General features: G+C 37.2%; 2 protein-coding genes and 1 non-coding gene across 3 annotated transcripts; all 3 read right to left on the bottom strand.

Annotated features, from left to right (window-relative positions):
• Positions 1–3089: 3089 nt before the first annotated feature.
• Positions 3090–3164, bottom strand: Trnaa-ggc (transfer RNA alanine (anticodon GGC)). The gene has a single exon. It is a non-coding gene; the product is annotated as a tRNA-Ala (tRNA).
• Positions 3165–8161: 4997 nt separating this feature from the next.
• Positions 8162–14934, bottom strand: LOC146140783 (proton-coupled folate transporter-like). Its single transcript, XM_083392702.1, has 11 exons — positions 14824–14934; positions 13828–13928; positions 13267–13428; positions 13064–13189; positions 11899–12155; positions 11649–11798; positions 10947–11119; positions 10215–10377; positions 9650–9733; positions 8432–8588; positions 8162–8231 (listed from the first exon to the last, which is right to left on the bottom strand). The coding sequence occupies exons 1-11, from the start codon at positions 14932–14934 to the stop codon at positions 8162–8164; spliced, it is 1554 nt and encodes a 517-aa protein (XP_083248828.1).
• Positions 14935–19905: 4971 nt separating this feature from the next.
• Positions 19906–24735, bottom strand: LOC146140782 (uncharacterized). Its single transcript, XM_083392701.1, has 6 exons — positions 24637–24735; positions 23922–24028; positions 22937–23065; positions 21480–21625; positions 20542–20841; positions 19906–20093 (listed from the first exon to the last, which is right to left on the bottom strand). The coding sequence occupies exons 1-6, from the start codon at positions 24733–24735 to the stop codon at positions 19906–19908; spliced, it is 969 nt and encodes a 322-aa protein (XP_083248827.1).

Below are 24735 nucleotides of genomic sequence, written 5' to 3'. Positions count from 1 at the left end.
AGGAATCAATCGCTAAATTGCACTGTCGCTTACCGCTGCTGACTTGATCCGCCTGCGCCTCGCGGTTTGGTGAGGACAGCAGACGTCTAATATGGAATGATCCTTCCTCTGACTTGCGCTTTTTGCACTCGCCGCTTGATTTTGTTTCCGGCGAAACACACTCACCCTTCAAGAATAAGTCTCCGCTCGTTGGGGAGGGTACTTGGTTTGGCCCGATCCCGTGTGGAGCCGGGTTTCCGCGAATAATAGAATGCAGCATGTTAGTTAGTGACCGACAGTCAATCAAGTAACGCTAAACGAATAGAATACGAGAAAAAATGTTTTTAGGAATTTTTTTGAAAATATACTAATATATACAATTTTGTTAGCCAAATAACCCATTATTGATCAAATATGTTTTAGTTTGTTTTCCATATCTAAACCTCTCGGACAAATTAAGCAAAGTGGACTAACAACCTAAATTTCCTCCTAATGTTTTTTTTTTCTTCTTCAGATATTATAATGCAATTATAGATTCATACATAAAAAAATTCTCGAAATTATTTCATCAAAAATGTATTTAATTTTTTTCTTTTCATAGCGTTCCCTTTTTTACCAAAACTTTTAAAAGTTCCTTTGCCATAGTGTAATAGCCAATATAGCAAAGAAATGCCAAAAAATTAAATTTGATAAATCACAATAGAAATTTCAGATCGAACTAAAATTGGTAATCTGACCATTAAACTTTATTTTTTCAAGCTTTCTCTTCGCTTATATATTTGAAATTAGCTCTAATAGCATATTTTAGATAAAAACACGAATAGATTTTACATAGCCAAGTATCCTGTTAAACTAATTTATATAAAGACGTCACAGATTTAACAAAATCGTATCGCCCTGCACCTGACATGCGATCCAACGACCAAATAACAAAATGCTTAAAGCGCAGCCAACGCGTAAACCTGGAAAAGAAGAAGTAGAAAAAGGCTGCTGCAGCCAATCATCAATATGGCGTCTCCGCCGATGTCATCATCAAAATCGCGTTTCGCCCATTGGCCGACCCCTGGATTTGAGCAGTTGACTGCGGAGCTCGAGTCAAGCCGGCCAGTCGATAGGCCGACAATCGAACATACGGCTTACGAGAGTTTAAGCGACGCTCCTCCCCCCACATCGTGTAAGTGTTGTTACACGAAGCATTGGGTCGGGGGCGAGTCGGAGCGATTGTGAAAGCTAAAAATTTCACTTATTAATTTCGCCACCTGAAAATTATTAACACAGTCATGTTGGATAAAATAAATTGTACAACCTGAATACGCATGTTGTGTCACAAAGGGCAACAAATATGAATGGGACTTGTTAATCGGCGTTGATCGGCCTTGTTTTTAAATTACAGAAATGTGTAATTTGTTTGGAATGTTACTGTTTCATTCATGTTTACAAATTAGGCTTTGGCAAATATTTCAATTTTCTATGAAGATACAATTGCTGTTACTTAAATTTTGTAAAACTTTTTTCGAAAGCCAATCGATTCCAACAGTAGCCTATTTATAAAGATATGGAAATTTACGCTCATTAAAATGAAAAAAATAATTTACTCGGACAATGTCAAAATATGTAGGTTTATCTTTTTGTGGCGAATAGTCCGCGCACTTTGTCAAATGACTTTTACTATCGCCTTTTCCCGTAAGGCGCTTTACCTTTTGCCGAGGTCGGACGGGGGGTTAACGGTCTAATAACAAATTTCCACTTATCCGCTTCGTTCGCAGAGAGATCATATATGTAATCGCCGTTTTCGACTCGCAACAATTAATTCCACTTCGTACCATAATAAAAGGTCAGGGGTGGCGCAATGTAATCCCGGTGCGCGGTAGGGCCGGGTCCAGAAATCAGACATCGAATGGTCTGTTAATACTATAATGTATATTGTCATCCGCTTAGCCGGCAAACGCAACTGCCGCATTAGGCAATTCAAACGTGAAAATTTCGTTTGATTACTTTGACTCGGCCCCGATGCAAACAAATTGCTGAAGAGAACCGCCTACAACTTTTGTAATTATATGGCAGTGCTTCAGCGACAAGTATACAGACAGTGGGCACACGCTTATTTGTTGAAACAAACGAGCAAATATTTCAATTAAGCACAGGTGATATTTTTTTTAATCGTTCGCGTGAGTTCAGCAATTACCAATATTCCTCAGAAAACAATCCTTAGAATATACTGGAAATGTAATGGAATCCATGAAACATGTTTAGTGATAGAAAACACGTTTTAAAAACAAAGTCGGTGCAGCATTTTTGACTGTTTTTTAATTCTGGCTTCGTTGCTAGTTCTTGCGGTTTTATACTACCCATATACATCAGTGGCTCTTAACCACCGGTCACCGGACCGATTACGACTTGTTACAAAGTAGACTGGTTGTTCAGTCAGTTCAAAACTATGTTTTTTTGTCAACCTAACGTTTTTAATGGAATTCTTTCTCGCCTTTGGGGAATTTTTGTAGGAGGTTAAACCCGTTTAGTATTAATAGTTTAAAACACCCTACCTCTAAACTAAAATTTATGCCAAGTTGCAAAGATAGTAAGTCAAGTAAATATCATCATTTCGCTCTTAGAATTTGCGTTCAGATAAATGACATATAATGCCTTTTATTCATAGGACATCAAAAAAAAAACTCGCAGTGTTATGTATTTTTATGCTGCTTTTTGGTTACGACTGTACAAGTTTGGATAACTAATAATTACGTTTTGTGCTGTGTGTTTTGACAAGAAAATAATTTGAACCGCGTGTGAATAGTTTACAGAAAGATTTTTTTTTTTTTTTTTTTTTTTTTTTGCATTACTATAAGTAAGTAAGTATTGATATAGTTTAGCAAACTTGTAGGGAATTTGATTGCGAACCAGACAAGTCAGCTTAATTACGGTGCACCATAATACAATCATGGCAAAGTAATAATTAGTAGCTGGATTTCAATTCGGTAACAATATATATACTAATTTGTAAGTGTTGTTTTATAATTGCTAGCCCATATATAAGTGCACACCGAAAGCCATCGCAGACTCACCGAAACTGTTGTTCTATGATGCAAGCAGAGCAGACTAGAAAAACAACTAGCCTGCAGTGAGGTTCGAACTCACGACCTCCGGTCAAGCCGGGACCGTCGCTCTACCAACTGAGCTATGCAGGCTCAGAAGGGAACGAGTCGAGAAACAACCATGCGCCAATGCTTGCTCAATCTGTTAGTACAAGCAACCTCATTGAAGGGGATCCACAGTACCATATCATTTATTCAATGAAACATTCACACAAATGTGTATATATAGTGGTCACGGAACGGAAACGTACTTTTGACACTCTGTTTACCGGTCCGCAAAGGGTTTACCTATTTTAACGGTCCTCAATTGCGAAACGTATAGTATAATTTAGAAAAAAATCATGAATAGATGTTTAAAAAATAAAAAATAAATTTGGTGTTTGCCTATTTGCAGTGACTACTGACACTTTCAATATTGTGCCTATTTTGTAACAAGAATTTGATCGCGGCATAATGAGCTTCACAATCAATATTCTATTTTAGTTTTTGTAAAGAAATTCTAAGGCTTCAGTGAATTACGATTGCTATACATTTCAGGAGTTTTAATTTTCGGGCCGTCCTTTCGTTCTCAATACGAACTGCCCTGAATTGTTACACTATGGGGCATTCTATGTCAATTCAACGGGCGATGTAACATGCGTTTTTAGTTTTTCAAAATTGGTATTAAAATAAGTTAAAATTAATGTAAGTCTTTCTGAGATAAAGAACTTATTTAGTTTACCCAAAAACTTTCTCTGTCCGGAGTTACGGCCTCTTTCGTAAGGTCACTTTGGTGGTTATTAAAGCGCAACTTATAAATATTCGAATTTGATAGCATGTCTGTTTCATGCCCTTTTTCTGTGCTGCTTCGTATAAAATACAAAAAGATGTAAACAAACACCAAGGTATGCACCTTAAATCAGGGAGTCAAACCGTTTGACTTTTCCGGTTCAGGTTCGATTCGGGTTCAAGGAATTTTTCGGAATCCGGTTCAGTTCCGCTTTCGGTTCGAAGGAATTTAAAAGTTCCGGTTCAGCTCCGGTTCAACCATTGTTATTTCAAAACCGGTTCATAAAGTTCCGGTTCAGATACAATATAATTTGCGTTAAATCTCAAAATGTTGGTCGGTAAATGTAGAGAATAATCTTTGAATTATAAGTCATTTAATCTAAGTTACGTGACTTATTAAAAAAACAGCAAATCATTATTGAAATATCTAAAAATTAAAAATCAACGATTTTTCATTCAATATTCATATTTTTTTCATAAAATTTCGAACATGGCGTAACTTGACTCTGTAAAATGGAAGTTGTGAAATCATGCAGGAGCGAACCGCTTTTATTTACAGGTTCGGGTTCGGATAAGGTTCAGGTACTTTTAAATTATTCGGTTCAGTTCCGGTATAGCTCCTTAAAATCTTATAAAACCGGTTCAAGTTCGGTTACGGTTCGAAAAAAATTGACCCAAAACTGGTTCATAAAGTTCCGGTTCGACTCTCTGCCTTAAATACTGTGATTTGTCGTTTATTCAATTGTACTATTTTTTTATTTTCTTTTGTTTGCAGCGTACTGTGCGAAATCACTCAAGCGAAACAATAATTCATTTAGCTTTTTTTGCAAAACCAATATTTCGATTTTGCTGCAAGTATTTTTTTCTTGTTAAAAAAAATTCACCCTTATTCACCCCTTTTGGTTGGTTCACCCCTGCAAAAATTTTATTCACCCTGGGGTGAACCATTCACCACTTTAAGAAACACTGGTCTAGACAACCCCTTGGGATTCGCGACGTACAGTTTGGGAACCACTGGTTTGGATCAATCCTTTCTAACCTTTAGGGAAAAAATATTACCAGCAATGCAGTTGTAATAATTTATCCAGGCCCAGCAGCGTGTGACGTAGCGTTTCCATTACAGCAGCGATGGGTTCACAAGGCTAGGTCCGCTGTTTGACGTGAACAGGACAATGGAAGCCCGGAACAGCAGTGGGAAATCCTTTTTAAATGACGCCATATAGCTCTTTTAGTAAATAAATTTGACCCATAGATAAATTTATGCTTTTTTGTTGATTGTTGAGAATAAAACTACACGCGGCCACCGTGACGGTCCCTTCAAAACTGTATTTTTTAATATATATGAACCACGTAAAAGTTAATCCTGACGGTCGCGCTAATCCTGGCTGCCTTTTGGTGTCTTTGAGCCCACGCGACGAAATATATTTTCCAAAAGGTACTTTTGTCACGAAGTTGGAAAAGGTCACTATCTTTTTCCTGGAGTGAGATGTTAAATAGATTTAAGATTGCCAAATATGACATACACTTACGGTCGCAAATTATCTGCGTTTCACCTCGAAAGTCTTTTAATGAGACATTTTAAAAATGACACTTTAAGTCGTTTGCTGCCAAAAAGTGTACGATCAGTAGCCAAACCGTCTAACTGTAACTGGACGGCTTCACAAAAGGATTTTTCCCGCTACACGGAGACACCTAACAGCAGCGGAAAGCCAGGTCTGTGTGTATGCGTTGACTCAAGCTATACTGGACGCAGATCCACGCAAGCCGACTGGATAATAAGTGTAATGATGTGATCCGTGGCGTTGTTGGTAAGTTTTGTGCTTTGGCTCGAACGGACTGATTTTATTTTTGATAAAATTTGCCACCGACCGCATATGAGAAAAATTCGTGCATATTTCAGCGTTCGCAGTCGTTGGTTAAAAGTGTTTCCGTCACGGGCTAATTTATGCATTTGTCAAACTAACCGTTTCCCGGTTGCCAACAGAAGTCCTCAAGTCATAAAACGCCCTTTTTCTACTTTAAATCGCTATCCCTGGGATTGATATAAAAGACACGCGGTGAAAAACCGGTGAAAAATGTGCCTAGGGTAAAGTTAGGTTGCTTTGAGTAATGTGTAAAAATTTTGGCTGAAAATCTTGGCTATTTCTCGAGTTATAAGACTTTTACTTTTAAGCCAAATTCGAAATTTTCGACGTTTATGAATTTTCGGACAAATATTATTAACTTATCCCTGAATAATTGGCGGTCATGGCTATCTTTGAAAAAAAGACTCGTAGGAATTACCCTATGTAAGTAACTTAGGGCACATTTCAATTTTTAGGCCGAATATGACTGAATTCATAAATATGAATATTAACATTTTAGTTTTTTAGATAAACGTCTGATTGCTATCTAAGTTAGATGTGCTAATGTATAATAATATCTGATCAATATCTTCTTTACTTGCGGAGATATTACGCCACAAAATTTCGAGCTGTATGCTTCCCTTTGGTTGGTCCTAAAGGGTTAAGGTAAATTGCGCTTATTAGAGCAAACTTTCAACTTTCTCTCTGGGTTGAAATCGGCAAAAAAAGTTTATATTTTAATTTGTTTGCTGCAGGACTGCGGAGTCGGAGTCGGACTTGGGACTCGGGACTCGACGGAGTCGGACTCGGGACTCGAGTAAGACCGCGTAATACTACTGTCCCGAGTCCGACGTGCACATGCGCAGTATCAAAATTTTTAACTGTTAAGGCGGCAAAATGTAAGTTGTAAAAATGTATTAGCCAATGTGAAATATTTTTAAACCATGTAATGCGTGGATCAATTATGACACCAATATGAGTGGATTGCAGAAAATCCACCTTAATTTTGTTGCGTAAATGGGTAAAATACAGGCTGTAGAGTCGAAGCTGGACTCGGGACTCGACAAAATCTTACATTTGGCCGGAGTCGGACTCGGGACTCGGGAGTCGGACTCGGGTGTATTTTTTTGGCCGGAGTCGGACTCGTTTTTTTTTAATCGACTCCGCAGCCCTGGTTTGCTGTAATAATTAAAAAAGACAGGCTTATAAATTATCTGCAACCATCGCCTGCCTTGCAACAAACTAGGGCGATCTTCCGTGATTGCGGTTCCTTCTTCGTATGCGCTCATGTTGGCTACGGTCCGTTTGTGTTCATGTGAACCATTGGAACCGTTTGCGCCGACCGACGGCCGGGGCAAACACCCATATCAAATCCACTACCCCAGTGGCATTATGGTCTAAATGTATATAGTAATATAGGCGTCATGTTGAATAACAAGATCGGCACATATTTGGAGTGTTTTGTCAAAACGTTTAAGGAGTTTGTGCATTTATTGTTTGTTCAATGTTCAAAAGTAGTTCAAGGAAGTCATTGAATTCTTAACCAATTGGAGTGGTCGCATTTAAATTCGAACAGGGTAATTATTGGCTTGTTTCTATAAAAAAGTTCACCTGTTTAAAGTTGTTATCTCACATGTTATATGTTCACGTTATTGCACGCATAATAATCGTGTTTGACTGCGATCAACTAGTTTCATCCGCGTTTTAGTTTTTGTTTTAATCTTACATGGAATATAAGCAATAAAAGCACAGATTATTTGTTGCCGAAAATTTAAAACGCCAACTGGCTGTCAAGCCCGCCTGGTGTTTATGTATTTTATCTTGATGCGTTTATAATGAATATTGTTTATCATGGGATGACACGGGTTTATACCAGGGGTGGACAAACTGTGGCACGCGAGACACATGCGGCTTGCCGGCAGGTTTTTTTGTGGCTCTTCAAGTCGAATCGTAAAATTCCAAAAAAATTGTAAAGGCCAATAGCAATAGTACGTTTTCTCTCTCTGTTTATTTTCTTTATTTAGGCCAGCATTCATATTGGGCCACAGAATTTGTTTGCAACATTAATGGGCCACGAAAGAAAAAGGGTTGAGAACCACTGCACTATAGACATAGAATCCAAAACAGCAAGTCAACGCAATATCATTGCCAAGGTTTCAGAGATTAGCTATTCAAACAAAAGACTGATATTGATAAATATTGTGCGTGTTATTTTGGTATTACTGTTTTGTTATGTTACAATTCTCTTAATATTGCTGAACTTATATTATTGAATTTTGAGGGTCTCTGGTACTTGTATTTTCTGCCATTGGCTCTTCCATTGAATAGCAGTTTCCCCCACTCAGTTACTGAGAACATGCCATAAAACATTTTTAATTGAACGTTGAAAGTTTAAAACATATAAAAACACGAGGTCCACGAATGATAAAGCATAAATATTTGAAAATATATACAAGGAAATCTATCCTGAAATGCATCTTATGATATAAGTGGCTGTTTTTCGTTCTTCGGAGCTGAAATTTTCGTACGATCACGTGCCCACACGATTCTGCAAAAAACAAGCAACATAGTAACCTGACTCTAGTGATAAATTTAAAACACAGTTTGTCATTTAACAGTAAATTAATACCTATATGGATTGCAAATTTTCTAACCTATAAGGACAAAACATCATATTTCTTTTCAGCAGACATCGCTTTAATTGGAGTTTTTTTTTCCAAATTTTTATGGCGATACAAAAAAACTTACGTCATCAAAGCCAGTGGAATGAGTGTGACGAATGCAGCAAAGAGCCAGGCGAATCCATGATATAATGATAAAGTAGCGGGATATAAGGTGAGAAAAGAAACCGTTGCAATCATAAATGTGAATATTTCGAAGCTTGAAAGCATAGCAAACGCTGCCCCTGTAAAGTTAAATATTTATATTTAACAGTCACAAGTAGATGAGTGCGGCTAATTGTCTTTATAAACAGGGCATGTATATACAGCTTGTGTCGATTAGCGGCCTATCAATGCTTCTAGTTAAGGACTCCACGTATAACAAGCCAGCTATAAATTTCAATACAAGATCACATAAAGAATAAAAATTATTAGGCAAATCTTTATAAGCGATGTTTCGAAACTGCTAAATAGTTCACTCCAGCGTAAATGACTTTTTCCAAAGGTAAACCAATGGTGATGAATGCAAGGCAAGTTTTTTAGTTTTGATTTAACTCTAAATGATTTTAATTTTTCTGCTTAACGTTTTAAATACTTAAAACAGATCGGAATACGTTTGTTGCTTTTATAGATTTTAGCATTAATCAATAGCATCTCTACAATGTAGCCACACTTTCACAATACAAGCTAAATGTGTAGTTTTCTTAAGGTTTCTTCTTTATGGTGTCACGTTTAAATAAAATGTCATGAGCCCAAAAAAAAAAATGAATGGCCCTAAACAAAAATCCTGGACCCTCGCCTCATTACGGTCATATGCAGTTTATACATTCAGGTATAATCGAAGGCAGCCCTTTGTGGTAAAAGATGAGCAAACTGAAAAGGTAAAAAATTACTGTTGCTACTACGTTTCCTTCAGACTCAACTGTACCTGTCTAGACTTTCTTTCTTTTTAAACGTTTTGAAGAGATTTGTGGTAATCTTAAGTTATGCGCCTTTTTAACACAAACATTGTTTCTTGCCTATATTCATTAACGCGAAACCAAGGCATGTCGCGTGCTTTCGAATTTTATTTATAAACCATTTTATTAGGCTATTTTAACGTAAGTGTCTGTGATCCGTATAATGTAAAACCTCATAAAGATTTTTTTCGGCCACGTTAGAGCAATTCGAAAGCATGATACGCTTTTAGTTCAAATATGTCATCAGCGGCTGATGAAAACAACCCAACTATTTTTATAACTGTTATTATTCAAAATGTTATACCAGTTTCATAATCACAGACACTTATAAATAAACATGTTTTTACCGTGCTCTGATTCGGACACGAGATTCGACATCTGAGCTTGTATCAAAGGCTTTGCTGGATTGGCAATGAAACAGATGGAAGTGGCTAAACAACAATATTTCATATTTAATTACATCTATCGGCTATATTTGCTATACCAGGGATTTTTATCAGGGTTTAAAGAACCTAAGCCAGTTTTTGATAGAATATTTTTTATTAACTTATACTTTCGCTAACGAGTAATTATAGTTAGACGCGAAGTTTATTTTTTCAAAATCAGTCAAAGTCCATTTGATTAAAAGTAACCAATATGTAATGGCCATGTAAATATTCACTTTTCGCATTTTTTGACAAAGCTACAAGAATACACCGAAAAAAACTATAGCCTGTGGTAAAGTTCGAATTCACGAATTCCGTTCATACCGGCACAGTCCCCATGGCTGCATAGGCTAACGGGGAGCACGCCAAGAAAAGCTATGAAAATATGTGATTTACCTCTATCTGATTAGATCCAAAGATTAAGTAAAAGGGGTCCAGAGACGAAAACAAGTTACAAAATTCTGTAGTAATGCCTAATTTGTAATACCTATAAACACGATATACGTTTCCGTTGCGAAACCCATCAGAGTCAAATAAATCAACCAGCCTAGTAAGCTCAAAATAATTGTAGAGTTGTTGGAAAACTTGAAAACGTGTTGTTGAAGTTTAACCACAAGGGGAGTTAAAATCATGGAGCAGAACCTGAGTCCCTGAAAAAAATTACCCATTATTTATCCATAATTTACATCAGTGTGTCTTAGCCTTTCTTCGTGGCTACCTATATATTACAACAGCAAAGTTTTAGAGAAACGATTTTCTTCATGAACTTTTTGCAAGCTTGAAATAAAGAAAACATAAACAAGGCAATATATTCAAATCTATATTAATATGAGTAGGAGGAATTTGGTTTGCTTTTGTAAAAAAGTCAAAATTTTAACAAAATAATTTTCAGTCAAAATCGCTAACAATTGTAAACCTTTTGTTGCTGCTAGATTACCATCCGGATAGCGGTTAAACGGATAACCTAGACCTGGGCAAACTACGACGATTGACCAAGGGCTTTTCTGCTATTTAATATTCGGATATAATTCTGTCGGAAAACCGGATAGCATAAGCTACGATCAGGGTCCGTGAAATATCTTAAAACTACTCTCATACCCCTTGACCTGAAATCCAATTTTTGGTGACTATTGGTATGATTTGGTAAACACGTTTAGGCCTTCTTGATTTAACTTAAGTATATCCATACAATAAATCAACTCACAATCAGTATACTTACGGATTGTACTCCAACAAGTACAGGCGTAAAGCAGAGAGGTTGGGACAGGAAAAAAATCGCTTGAAATCCCATTGTTCCAACAACGACAAACATCAGTAAACAATAAGAAATCAAATAAAACCACATTCGCCAAACGCGACCAGGACGTCTACCTCCACCATGCGGACAAAGGCCTAAAAGAGCGTATCCTAAGGTTATACTGTATACCTATATATTAAGGTATACCTAAAGATCTCTAAAGACATGGTGCTAAACCGGAAGAGTGAAGAGAGTGTAACCGGTTATACCGGTGGGTGGCTGCTTACTGTTAAATGCGCGTTCCTTATATACCGTTGTAAGTATATGCTAAGACATTGCCGACACTTTCTATGTTTGTTTTTATGATCAAGTCAATAAACTACTCTGGAAATTTTATGAAGCTCGCAACCTATAAAGTTAAGTGGGCTGGTCTTTAGCCCAACCTGTCGCTTCTTGGTAGTTTTTTTTTTGTACTCGTCCGTCTTTCTAAAAAAAGTATAATAAAAAAATAAAGTATATATATATAATAATAATATACATATATATACAATAATAATATACATATATATACGATGGTAAACGTACCAAAATTAAAGTAGAAGTTAGCCACTGTTGTTTCAAGGACGTAGTATGATAAACTCATAGTCATACTGTAAAACTTCAGATTTTCAACGTTTTGCTCACCTGACGGAAGTTTACAAAGATCAGCATTTTTGTCATCCACTGTGGCACTACAAATTTCGCACACACTATAATCGCTGGTGTAGATTTTCCAGACTGACGTAAACAAGTCAATAAACTTGTAATTTGCTGCTTTGGGTTTTTCAATTTGACCTGGAACCAACATCTTAAGCGTAAGATACCGAATCTGACTTTATTCGTAAAGTACGGGTATATTTATCACCGTTTTTATGTGAATTAATAGAATCCGAACCGTATGTCGAGTTCTTTGATTTGTTTTCGTCGGCCTTTTGCTTGACATTGCCGTTGTTTTCGTTCTTAAGTGATTCGCTTTGCCATTTTCGAACAGCTTTCGGATTGGGAAGAAGCGGTAAGGTCATGATTGAAAATGCCACTATTGCGACAGAGGAAAGTACGGGGATGAAATATCCCTGGCCCTGGATCCAATACCCACTTACAAAGCCAGCGATTCCGCCGCCGAATCCCAGCGCGGTATCCAGTATAACCATCCTGAAAATAGGGTAACTTAGGAAACGTCTTGCACAAGGTTTCGCGCCCTTGTATAACAATATAGCGAAAAACTCAAGTTTCGCTACATACGTAATTTGAAAATATTAAACCGCATTACTTTAAATTGTGCTAAACTTAGTGTATTGAAAGCGAAATGTACCGGTACATAAGTTAGCGTATAGTGAAATGACATTGCTTATGATTAGGGCAATAACTTTCTTAAATTTACGAAAAATTACGCGTTTTTAGGTTAGTGTTTGTTTTTAAAATGGTTTGCAGTTACAATCGTTTACAAAATTGACAAAACCTGTAGTGTGCTTTTGTTGTTGTCATTCAGTTTATGACGTTCTCCAAAGTTTGTTTCGAGTTACGTTTGACAACTTTTTAACTGTATAAAACCTTCATTGGAGCAATCAACGGTGTATGCGAGTCGGCAAGGCAGGCCTGGTTATTGCATTAGGTTCAGCTTCAACTTTGTTTTTTGCTTCAGATAGTTGTGTATCCCTGATTGGGGTTAATTTATGGAACTGTATTTTTGGTGGCGATTTTCAATTTTCAAATTACCTGTTTAGATAATTTGCTACGTCTTTGTTATTTTTTTGAATTTGTTTTTAACTGTTGGATCAACAATTTTCTAAAAAACAGCGTCTTGTTTTTTGGGCATTGAACAAAAGAAGGTATACATATACCCGACTTGGACTTTTCGGCAAAGCTTCGGAATTAAGGGCTTAACTTTTGCTTAACTTTTTTTTAAGTAAACTTAGTCTGAAAATTGTCAATTGTTGAGAATGACTTAATTAATTATCTGTTTAACGGCTTGGCTCGGACATATCGACTTTTTATAATGACTCATTTACAACTATAAAGGCATTGTAAAGGCTTAGATTTTTAAACCAGTGATTTCTCACCGTATGCCTCTTCTTTCTGGTTGAGTTATGTCACTTATGTAGGCATAGCCTTGCATTAAAAGCGTCATGTAGTAACCACATGATCCAGCGACAAGATTGTAGATATAGAGAGACTTTAGATGCCAACTATAAAAAATAAACAAAACAGGTCGGTATATGGTATATTTTGTTGGCTTTTCCCCAAAATAGAAGTAACCACTTACCCGAGGTATATGGAGGCAGCTAAATATGCGTTACTGACCATCATCCCAAAAGCCGGGATCGCAATTGCAACTTTACGCCCCACTTTATCACCCCATGACGTCAGAATCATACCAGCAAGACTTGCAGGAACAAACATAGTGAGATCGAATCGAAGAATCCAACTAAAAAAAAATATATCACAAATTTTTACTGGCATGAAATATTAGCTAACCATTGAATACTTGCCAAAGCGTTTAGGGTAACACTACTCCATGCGATCATTCAAAATAACTAAATAGACTTAAATATTATTAGGCTTTCGTGTAGAGTAGAGTGTAATATACATATATTTAACAATTAGAAAAACGTCGGCTTAAAGTTTCCCTACCTAACTAAAAAAAATAATTTGGAACAGTGTTTTACTAAAGTGGGACTACTTACTATCTTGCAACATTTTCATGAATAACGTAAAAAGTGGTATAATTAGTAAAAGTGAGACTTCTTTTTTTTAAACTTTTTTTTTTTAAATTAAACTTTTAAAATTTGTTACAAACAAGCTACAGTATAAAGCATTAACAAACCTAGAGGCTTCTTTTGCGACAAGGTGATCTTGTGCAGTCATGTTTGTGTTGTTGCACGTTGCTAAAGCTGTTTTTGTTGTATTATGCATCTCGTAAACTTTCTGTAAACCGTAAAGAATTGTTACTAATTAAAAACAAGCCCGGAAGCCTCGATAGACTAACTGAATCAGTAGATCAATGATACAACAAAGGCAGGCTAGAATAACAAATAGCCTAACTAAAGTGAGGTTTGAACTCACGACCTGCGGCCATACCGGGAAAGTCGCTCAACCAACTGAGCAACACAGGCTAAGAGAGTATAGCGAGTCGAGAAACAACCATGACACCGTTGCTTGCTGCATCCTTTTAGTATAAACAACTTCAGACTGGAGCGGATCTACAGTACCACATTCAGTTAATGAAAGTTCGATACACATACAAAAACTGTAATCCAGCACTTTTGAGGCCGCATTTTGATAAACGATAACGGCTTACGCATGTACACCCGAAGCCTTTGACCGACAAACTAATCAGTCTTTCAATTTTCGATGAACGGCAGGCTTGGAATATAGCTAGCCTGCGGTGAGTTTCGAACTCATGACCTCCGGACCTGCCAGGACCGAGTCATAAAACTGAATCACATTTGTTGAAAGATACATATTTGTATGTACCTTTCATTAATCAAAAAAGTGTAAATTTTATAAGAAAAGTCAAACGGAAAACTGTTTACTTATAATAGTATGTTTACTTTTATAATATTATCATTTGTTTTCTCAAGGTTAATATTCAACTACATCAAGATTTGTGAACCTTACACAGTGCGAGTGATGAATAGAAATGTACCCACATCGCATACTGTAAAGATTTAACTAAATATTGTTTATAAAAACGTCTTATTTTTGTAGTAGGCTATAAGAAGACGTAATCTAATAGAGGAACTATATAGATAATTCTGCACTGACTTTAAAATTAATATACGTTTATGTAAAAAGATATTTGCTCGAAAACATCTCTCACCATGTAAATGTATTCATTCTTTAATGGATTAAGAAGAAGGGTTGAAAATGCACAAAGGGTGCAAACTATATCAACATGGATGAACTTAATCCTATACTTTTTACACAGCATGTTTAGGCTACATGTACTACCAAATCTGTTAGAAATATTTAACAACATTACAAAAGTATATTTGGCGATCAACATTTCGTACATAAGCAATATAACAAGAAATTACTCTTGCTGTATATATTTCACTATTGCCAATTCTACGTCATTAATTGTCTGCATATTTCTCACTTTTTACTTTTGCGCTATTCGCTTGGCTTGCAATGTGCATTGCAATGGGACAGGCAGGTTAATTATTAGCAAACATCATCGACAAATAAACTCGTATAAACGTGACTTTTAAGTCAACAGCAGCTTATTGACTAAACTCCAAAACTTGTGACAGAACAACAATTCTGTCGTCTCTTGCTGGTCCCTATTTTTACAATACCAATGCAAGAAAACGTTTTTTGTTTTGTTTTTGCCTCACTAGGTCAACGAATTGATCTCTCACCAAATCTTTTTACCGAATTGCCGGGGGCGAATCTTTGACGGACAGATAATTTCCTTAACAAACAAATTATTATATAATTATCGCCGAAAGCGCGTCGAATCTGTATTGTTTGTTTCGATGTGAATTCAACACGGGTTCAATCAGAACGGTTCTTTTCGACATGTGTAAACCAAGCGCCCGTACAGTGCACGCAGCAGGTGTTTGAGTTAAATTGACTCAAGCAGTTGCAAGCCAGCTTAGTCCCATTGCACGCTGTTTGTATAGATTTTGATATGGATGCATTTTAGCCATTGCGTTATTTAGATAAGGGTGGACCGACATGGGTTTGAATCTAAGAGTATATATAAATAGCTACATACATATGTTGTGCGCAACACACAATAGGCTATAAACTTCTGTGGTCTAATTTGTTTAATGTTCTTTCACTTTAGTGTACGAATCCTCAGATTGGTACGCGACAACATTTAAGCACAAAAAGGTTAATGCTTCATGGGCCAGGATAAGATAGCTGTCGGCTACCACAAATGTCGTCTCGTGTTTTCTACAAGCTAATAAGCTAATATAGCAGTGGTTTCCAACCTTTTTGATGAGTCACCCCAATTCAAATAAGATAAAATCCGAATTTACATTGCGGCCTCATTTTATTTTCAGGTACGAATAAAAATATTTCTAATAATGCTGGAACAAAGTAGTTCGAGCGACCATGCGTAAATTATACACAACGAAATGGATTGTGATTAGGAAGTTTTATTTAACATATAAATTTGAATTTAACACACGAAGAAACACAAAAATTTTAATTTGTGTCAACAATAAATCGCATTCAGTGCGATGGTTGCGCCTATATAGTATCCACTTATAGTTTAGGGATGGCGAACCACTGACCTGCGGGTCACCAAGTGACCAACCACACATTTTTAATGACCCACTTGTCTCTCTACCGAAATGATATCATCAATCATTTTCAAGGAAGGATAAATGTAAAAAAAAAACAATTATTGGTTTGATAGCACTATACTGTTTAAATCAGGGCTGTCTAACCTGTGGATTCTAAACTGTCATAGGGGTGATTAGTAGGCCTACTAACTGCATTTCAACAAATGCGTACAGAAAAACAGACAACTAAAAGCATTTTGTTTATCGCTGTAAAACGGGGGTGGCGATCATTGAAAAAAAAATTAAGAGCTCGAAGACAAAAAATTTTAAAAGAAATAGTTAAACCGTGCTGAAAAGCTTTCTGATAACCTCCTGTAATCCCATAAAAAATGCTAAAGCTATTGTTAACTATTTAGGTTCTTACTATTCGTTGGAATCCGAATTTGGAAATCGTCCAAAATCCTTATTTTATCAACCCAGGCAAAAACACTTAAAACGACGTACCGGTACCCGGTAGCAGCAAAGCTTCGCGTAAAATTTGCATATATATGACCCACTTGTGTATTTTCTAAAGATTAAGGTCGTGTTTGTGACCCGCGCGATAAAAAGGTTTGCCATCCCTGAACTAGTTTCCGAAAACGCGGCTGCTTTGCATAAGCAAAACCGCACGTCATGCTCTACTTCCAAGTGATTACGATGTTTCGCTGTTAATATGCTAATTGCGCTCTGCCCCGCTTCACAAACCATGTGGTTTGAAATCAGGATGAGTGATTCAATAACAAAACTTGATAGAGTCGGGTACGTTGATTGCATCAATGTCCAAAAGTCAATATTTGCTAAAACCTTGGTATTACTTTAAACTGGTTACTAGAACTGCGGTTTGGTGCATCCTCAGTCATAATTAAGAATATAAAGCATACTACTTATATCTACAAACAATGTTGCCCAAGTTCAGTAACAAAACGATAACTTTTTAAAACCGAGACCTTTTATAACTCATTGAAAGAATGTCCTATTGCAAAAGTGCGACATTCGCTGCGAAATCAAACAAACCTCACTTTTGTGAAATGTTACTTTAGCTTATTTATCAGCTCCTATAAGATCATCAATTTCCCGTAGAAGATGCAATCAGCCAGGTTTATTAGTGTGACGTCTTTAAAGAAAAAACGAAAAATATGTAAAGAAAACGAAATACATAAATCTTACTAAAACAGCAGGAATATGGTGAGTTACGGCGACCTGACAAAAATTTTAGGCACCCCATTTGTTGTCGCGACCCACAGGTTGTGGACCACTAATCTATAGTAGAGTTTACAAAACCTTTGGTCGTCCAGCTACAGAGTCTCATATAGCGTAAGCGTGTTTCAGTAAGTTCAATGCCTCTGTTTTCGATTGAATTCAATTATTAATGAGAAAAGTCAAACGGTTTAACAGATGACAACTTTTTGAAAAAGAGGTTACGAATAACAAGTATTGAGTAAACAGGGGGCATTAATATGCCTCACCGTATTCCATTGAATCTCTCGGAAATGTACTGTAAATTCACCAACCGCTGAAGGCGCTAAAGAACAAAGCCATGAAATTTAATTAATTGTTTAGGACTTGTCAGAAACAAATCGAAGCCCTTTTATCCAAAGTAACAGACTGAAAGCGCTGCTTTACGGACGCACAGGAACAAGCAAAAATGAACGTTGCGTTGCGCAACAATGGATTGTAAAAAAAAAAAAATGGCATTGCAAAAATAAAATGTAAAAAAAAGAACTCAATTACCATGTCCCGGGCCCATGACTTGCGGTACTGCACGTTCGCTATGGGGAAAATACACCAGAAAATGTATACTGCAACAATCAAAAACAAACTGAAAAGCTTCCAGATTAATTTTAACTTTGGCGCGTTTGGCAGAATAGAATCGAACCAATGTACGTCCTGCGAAAACGCAAAGGAAACCTTGCACTAGCCTATTATTTTGTTGGTGTTGCCGTGACCTGTGATCACTGAGAAAACATGAGCGCACCTGGTTAAGTATAAAACTGCGAATATCGTGCAGTTTTTCCAGAGCAGTTACTCTGCGTTGTGCACAATGAGGAACCATGTAAACCAGTGATTCTCAACCGCGGCTCTCAGAGCCGCATGCGGCTCTCAACTGTACATTTTGCGGCTCTCTAACCGAGTGAGAAATTAGTTAGAAGTAGCAGAATTGCAACAAAGTAAGTAAGAGAAATCAAGAATTAATGAATTGTATCAGCAAGGATTCCTAGTACGAAGTACTTATGTTATCGGGTACTTCCAGGCTCTTTAAAATAATTTTGTGGTTTGTTACGTCACAATATATTTAGTCCTGATCGACAAGCTATGGCAAACACTGTTAATTAGTTAGGCTAGGCTAACGTAATGTATATTTGATGTTTTCTTGTTGCTTTCTTAATATTTTTTAATTATATGCCTACTGTTGTTTTTTATGCGGCTCCTTGCAAACATTAGGTTTGAAATGCGGCTCTTGCTCTAAAATAGGTTGAGAATCACTGATGTAAACAATTAAATTGTGTCCTTTTGTGTGCAAGATATGTCTTTGTCAAGGTAAATATGCCAAAGTGCCCCTACTTTATGTTATGCTTCTTCGAGATGGTATGTTCTGTGCAAACTTCCGAGCGATATTTGGCCGCAAAAAGAGGAGATACGCCGACACTTATAAGTAAATGGTATAGTTAGCTGCAAGAGACCTTTCCTTTTATAATTTGTATTGTTGGGGTTTTTCGCCATTTTAATAATGATGCACAAAAATGAATTAGAGCAAGGTTTTCTTAGATTGGAATGATACGAAACCAACACAATAGCTGTGTAACCAAAAATAAAGGTTTGCTTCTAAAAATTGAGATAATCTTGACACCGTTTGTAAGTTGTCATTTTACTTACTAATTGAGCAAAACAGTTTTGCCAAATATGTATACCGGTACGACATAAAGTGACTTAAAATTTTTGCTTAGAAATTTACCCAAATGTTTCACCATAAAAGGGATTAATATACCAAACCCCATGTTAAGAACTCCTATTCTAATAACTATTGAATAAGATTTAGTAAAACATTTATGAGTCAACCCTTAAATTTAGGACGTTTTATCGCTATAAGTAGAACTTTTTGGTTTCAGTACTATCCAAGGATTTCAAATTTGTACCTCATTAAAATAAACAATATAAATCAAGCATACCTGGTGATCTACATTGCATGCAAAATGTTGAACTAAAATCTTAAACATCAAAAAAGTGTTTTCTTCGATTTTTTATTTCCTATGTAAAGCTAAAACAAAAACAAGGATACAACGAAAGCACGACAAAAACTGCCTACAATTTTAGAAATATAAATATCACAGCGAAATGGGATCAAATGCGTGAAATAAAACACAAAACTACATGTGAGTTAAACAAAAAACACGTGAATTTGTCATGGAAGCAATCTAACATGTCGTCTTAATTGGAACTTAACGGCCACAACAATTGCTCGAAACAAGTATTGAACATCACAAAAAGCTAACATAAAATTAAAAATTTCTGAATTAAAGGGCTTTTAAATATGTACATAAATACCAAAACAAATAAATCTTAAAAACAATCCCTGAATGACACACCAATAAATACCCAATGCAAAAAGATCTGAATAAGCGAAATCATTAGGGTATCAAGCCACAGGGGTACGGGACTTCGTAGAGGTGTTTGCACCTGCCGTCTCTCATGTCGCAAACGGTCCCTGGAGCGCACATGAACACAAACGGATCGTTTTCGGCGTGAGCGCATACGAAGAAGGAATCGCAATCGCGGAAAACCGTCTTTCCTAACTTCGTAGTGGAGCAGTCGATGGCTGAAAAACAACATCAAAATTATTCTAAAGCTGTGCTGTTTTGACTGAAATAAAGAACACTAAACCAAGATATCCAGCGAATCTCTTGCAGGTGCATAAGATAACAACGACCGGCGTTAACATTGTCGTACATTGTTTAAAACCGACGCCTGGGCCTGGATAAGCTTATAGCCTTTGGCCGGCAGACTTAAAAATGAGCGTACAAGAGACTTCAAACAACTGTGGCTATGGCCTGGGTTTAAGGTACCATATTCAATTAGCATCTCAAGCCAATGCTCGTTGTTGTCGAGAAAAGAGTTTAATATTTCATATAAGTAGCGCAACAAATGGCCTAGGCAGCAAAACACCCAAGTGCAAACTCATGGACAAAACAGACAGGCTATACGTAAAACCACGGTGAAAAATCAACAGCTTGATTCACAGTCGCGTAAAGAAACGGAATTCTCACCTTTCGCCGGCTGAGAGATGGCTGGCCGCCCCATAGTTGTACCGGTGCTGGACGCTGGAGTCGTGCTAGCCGACTCGGTTTGCGGCTGGTTCGTTGCGGAAGTACTGGTGGTCTGTGGTGGCGCTTCGGTAGCTATGGCAGTTGATGTCTGCTGCAAGGTGCTTGACGACTGAGCAGGAAGGCTGGAGGGTGTCGGTCCGTCGGGCGAAATTGCGACATCGGAGCAGCCGTAAAATTCTTCCTGTTGACCAAGGCCGAGGGCGCTATGGCCAGTGACGGGGTCGGTTCCCCAAGAGTTGCCTGTTGTAAACATTTAATATAATACAATTGAAAACGTTTTTGGTGTCGGAGTGCACCCAATGTATTGAAAGGTGCAACACTGGGTATTGGATTTTGGGTTAAATCTTTAGTTAACTAAGGCATTGCACTTTTAACTTGTGTCTTTACATGCAATCACATAATTTTGATCACGGGTTCTTAAACTGACGTCCATGGACTGGTTTTACGGGTCCATGAAGGCCTAATTGAAATATTAGTGTATATTTAAGAATTAATCAATTTATCAAAGAAAGCAGGTAAATTAAAAATAAAACGGTTTTGCACTCAATGCATTAAGACTCCATTTCACTTTCACATTTTTTGACCGAAATCAGTAAACTTATGAAGTCTATTTGTATTGTGACGTAAATTTATGACGTCATTTTTTTAAATTTTGCCTACCGTAGTAGCCTACACGCGAGGCAAAAAAAATGTAGTGGTCCGCGGTAAAAAAGCTTAAGAACCCCTGGTTTAGATTGTATCAAAATAAAAAAAATACTTTTTTGTTAGCCTGATGCGGTTGAGATGCGTTAAGTGTCGATTAGCGCGAAATCGAACTCCACAAACTGGTACACTAAAAAAACACAAGCGAAACGAATTGCGACTCATCAAGTGCTCACCGGTTCTGTATCTCCACTGCAACAAGCATTGCTCACACGTGACGTCAGCAGGCAATTGAAGGTTCATGATGTGGAGACCGGTCGCTGCGCTGGTCTCATCTGGAAGGTGGTATTCAGTGCTTCCGTCGGCGAAGGTAAGCAGGTGACTATAAGAAAAACTTGCATTTGAATTTCGATGTTTTCCAACAACTCAGTGTCGAAATGCTTCAGGCCAGGGGTGGGAAACCTTCTAAACACAAGGGCCAGTTGGGAAATGTAATGCTTACAGGAGGGCTGCACATCAAATAAACACTAATTCATATTTTCAGCTTTTACTAGAAAAAATAATGAGCTACCTAGGCTGCAACTACGGCAGTTTAGTCAGTGCTGTCTATACTTGTGGATTTTGAAATAACTTTTCCTACAATTCCAATGACGCCTTTCTCGTACGGATTTTCTCGTAGTGTAGCGGTGTAGCCTATGGACTACATCGCACTTCAAACAGGAAACTGATAAAGCAAAAGTCCCAACATGGTGCACACTCATAGCCTTATTTAGGGAAAAATAGCTGGAAGACGGTGAAGGGCCGCACAACAAATGGAAAAGGGCTGCATGCGGCCCGCGGGCCGCACGTTGCCCACCCCTGCTTTAGGCCAACTAACAAACCTTATCAAGTTTATGAGTTTTTTTCTTAATAAAATCTAATTTAACGAAAATCTTCGAATCTGCCATAAAGGTCGTTTAATAGGGGCACTTCGCATTTCACAACGTGCTTGTTTGTTTCGTTTGAAGCCAACACTAATTGTCGACTTGAATGATAAGTGTTTCCACTCCAAATCATGCTGTGTGTTGACTTACTGTTACCTTGGTTAACCCACACAGAAATTACTGGAAATGTGTTGAACACATGTTTGGAGCGTATTCAGAACTTATGGGCAATGTTTTACGGTTATTGACCGATTGCTGTATGAATCACTCACCAAAGTAGGCTAGAGTAAATCGGAAACAACATGGCCTTAAAACATTTTACTACATTTTTATCGCCGATGGCGATATAAAATTTATTCCTGAATTATTATAGCTTCTTTGAATAAAATATAAATGAGCCTTGACCTCACATATCTTTCTCAACTGTCGTCGACGCGCAAGATAAAAAGAGATCAAATGTTTTTAAATTAGTTTATAACAGATGTTATGTTCGGCCAAATCCAGAGGCTGTTTAATTTTGAAGTTAAACAAAATGGTGGATGTTTTTCTTTTTCTTTTTTTTTTTACTCTAACCATAACCTATACTGCGCCTTTTATTTCATAGCGAACGTGTAATAAAACTGTCGCTTTTAACATGCAACGTTGTTTTATTGCTGTTCACGGGGTTTTATTAATAATTTATCACCTTTTATTAAAAATAAGTAAGTCGGAGAGGTTGTCACTCTTGTTATTATTTTTCAACGCTAATGCAAATAAGTGTTCTGACTCACTCGTTGAGGCATTCTTGTGTCACCGGGACGTTAATGTTGTTCCACGGACAGAGCCGGAACTCAAAGTAGCCTTTGTGTGCTGCAGTGATGTCAACTCGGACCTCAATCTGTTCGCCTTGCTGGTAATATCTGGTAAAAAGACGTTATAGATCGTTTGAGACAAGGGCATTTACAACAAGGACTGAATAATATTATCAAATCGGAACTGTTACCAATCGCTAAATGGTAGTTCTCCGGCTGTCTGAGTGTATAGTGATATCGGTGCTCATCCGCTACCAAACAACGTAGGCTTTAATGGCATAAGGTTTTAGATCAGGGTAGGCAACCTTTTAAGTAAAAAACGTCTCTGCTGGCCGTAATACATTTTAACTGGCAATTATGCATTTAGATACAATGAGTTGGCGAAACTCCCGTTGTTAATAGTTCAATCTTGGGTAGACATTACGCCCTTGCGCTGATAAATTTCCGCATTAACTTGTTGAAATAGCAAGAAATATGAGAAACGGCCTTTTGGTAAATTGGTAAAGGAGGTGGCGGGCCGGATGATATTTATTGTCGGGCCGGATTGGGCCCGCGGGCTGTAGGTTGCCCACCCCTGTTTTAGACCAAGGTTAACGATGCAACGTCAACTTTTTTTCTTTAAATTTTTCGGAAAATTGATCGAGGGTGATTAGATTTTTTCTCTGTATTTTTCAACTTTTTTCTTCTAATGCGTGGCTAATACAATATCTGTTTAGTTTTTGTGCAAAGGGTGGTAAGACAACGAGATTATACTACTTGCTAGCATAAATTCACATTGTGTAAATATAAAAAATAGTGGTTACATGTAGATGATTTAGGGCATTTTAAACGCCCAGAACTAACAATTAAGTTTAAAATATTTATTTTAACTTTAGACTCTTTTTGCCATACACTCTTTAAGTCAAACCAAACCTATGGTGAAAAAAATATAATATTTGCCAAAATGCAACGTATTGCAGCAAACCTTGTAATAATGCCGAGTGCGTACTTTCCTCCAGCTTCGTTTGGCTTCTCAGCTGCGTTGTACGCATCGCCGCATACCCCGCATTTACCGTCGTTTTGACTCTGGATCTGTGAAGATATTGATGAGTTACGGCTTAAAGACGCAGAGAATAGCTGATTACGTTTGATACAATAACAGCTATTAGGTTTGAAAAACTTTCAAATGAGAAAACACTACGTAGAACAAAAAATAATTTTCTATGAGTTAAAATCTTTGTTTTTTTGAACGATCTAGGGAGAAAATATTTAAAATAAGGTGGATTAAAGTCACGCATTTCGAATTTTAGTTTCTTACTGTAAAATTAATAACAACTATTTTCTGTCGTTTATTGTTAAACTACTGCATAAAACTGGATAAAAGTATTAGTCTTAGTTTCAAGATTATGATAAAATTAAAAAGTGGCAGTCAATTAACAGAGAGGTAAAAGTCGGAGTATCAGCAGAAACGACGTTAATAAGCCTTTACCCCATTTCTGGTTATCATATCCTTTATCAGTTTCTCAATATGCATCATTGTGTAAAAAACAAAGCCCAGCACTTTTCAGACGGTTTGTACGGCGACCACGCGCCATACTGCTGGGTTCAAACGTGCCTATTTTAATTTTCGTACAATTCACCCGGTGCATTATTGCGTGTCAAATCGTATCGCGAAACAATAGCTTCTAACGAGGCCGGACCTCTTTGCCGCCACAGAACAGCTGGTTATCGTCGTAATTGGTCTGTATGACGTCACTGTAGGGCTTCAGCAGGGGATCGGTGTCTTTCGTTCTCCACAT

Source organism: Ascidiella aspersa, chromosome 6 (genome assembly GCF_963924565.1).
Source record: "Ascidiella aspersa chromosome 6, kaAscAspe10.2, whole genome shotgun sequence".
Taxonomy (NCBI): domain Eukaryota; kingdom Metazoa; phylum Chordata; class Ascidiacea; order Phlebobranchia; family Ascidiidae; genus Ascidiella; species Ascidiella aspersa.
The sequence above is the reverse complement of the archived record's forward strand: the minus strand, read 5'-3'. Positions and strand labels throughout refer to the sequence as shown.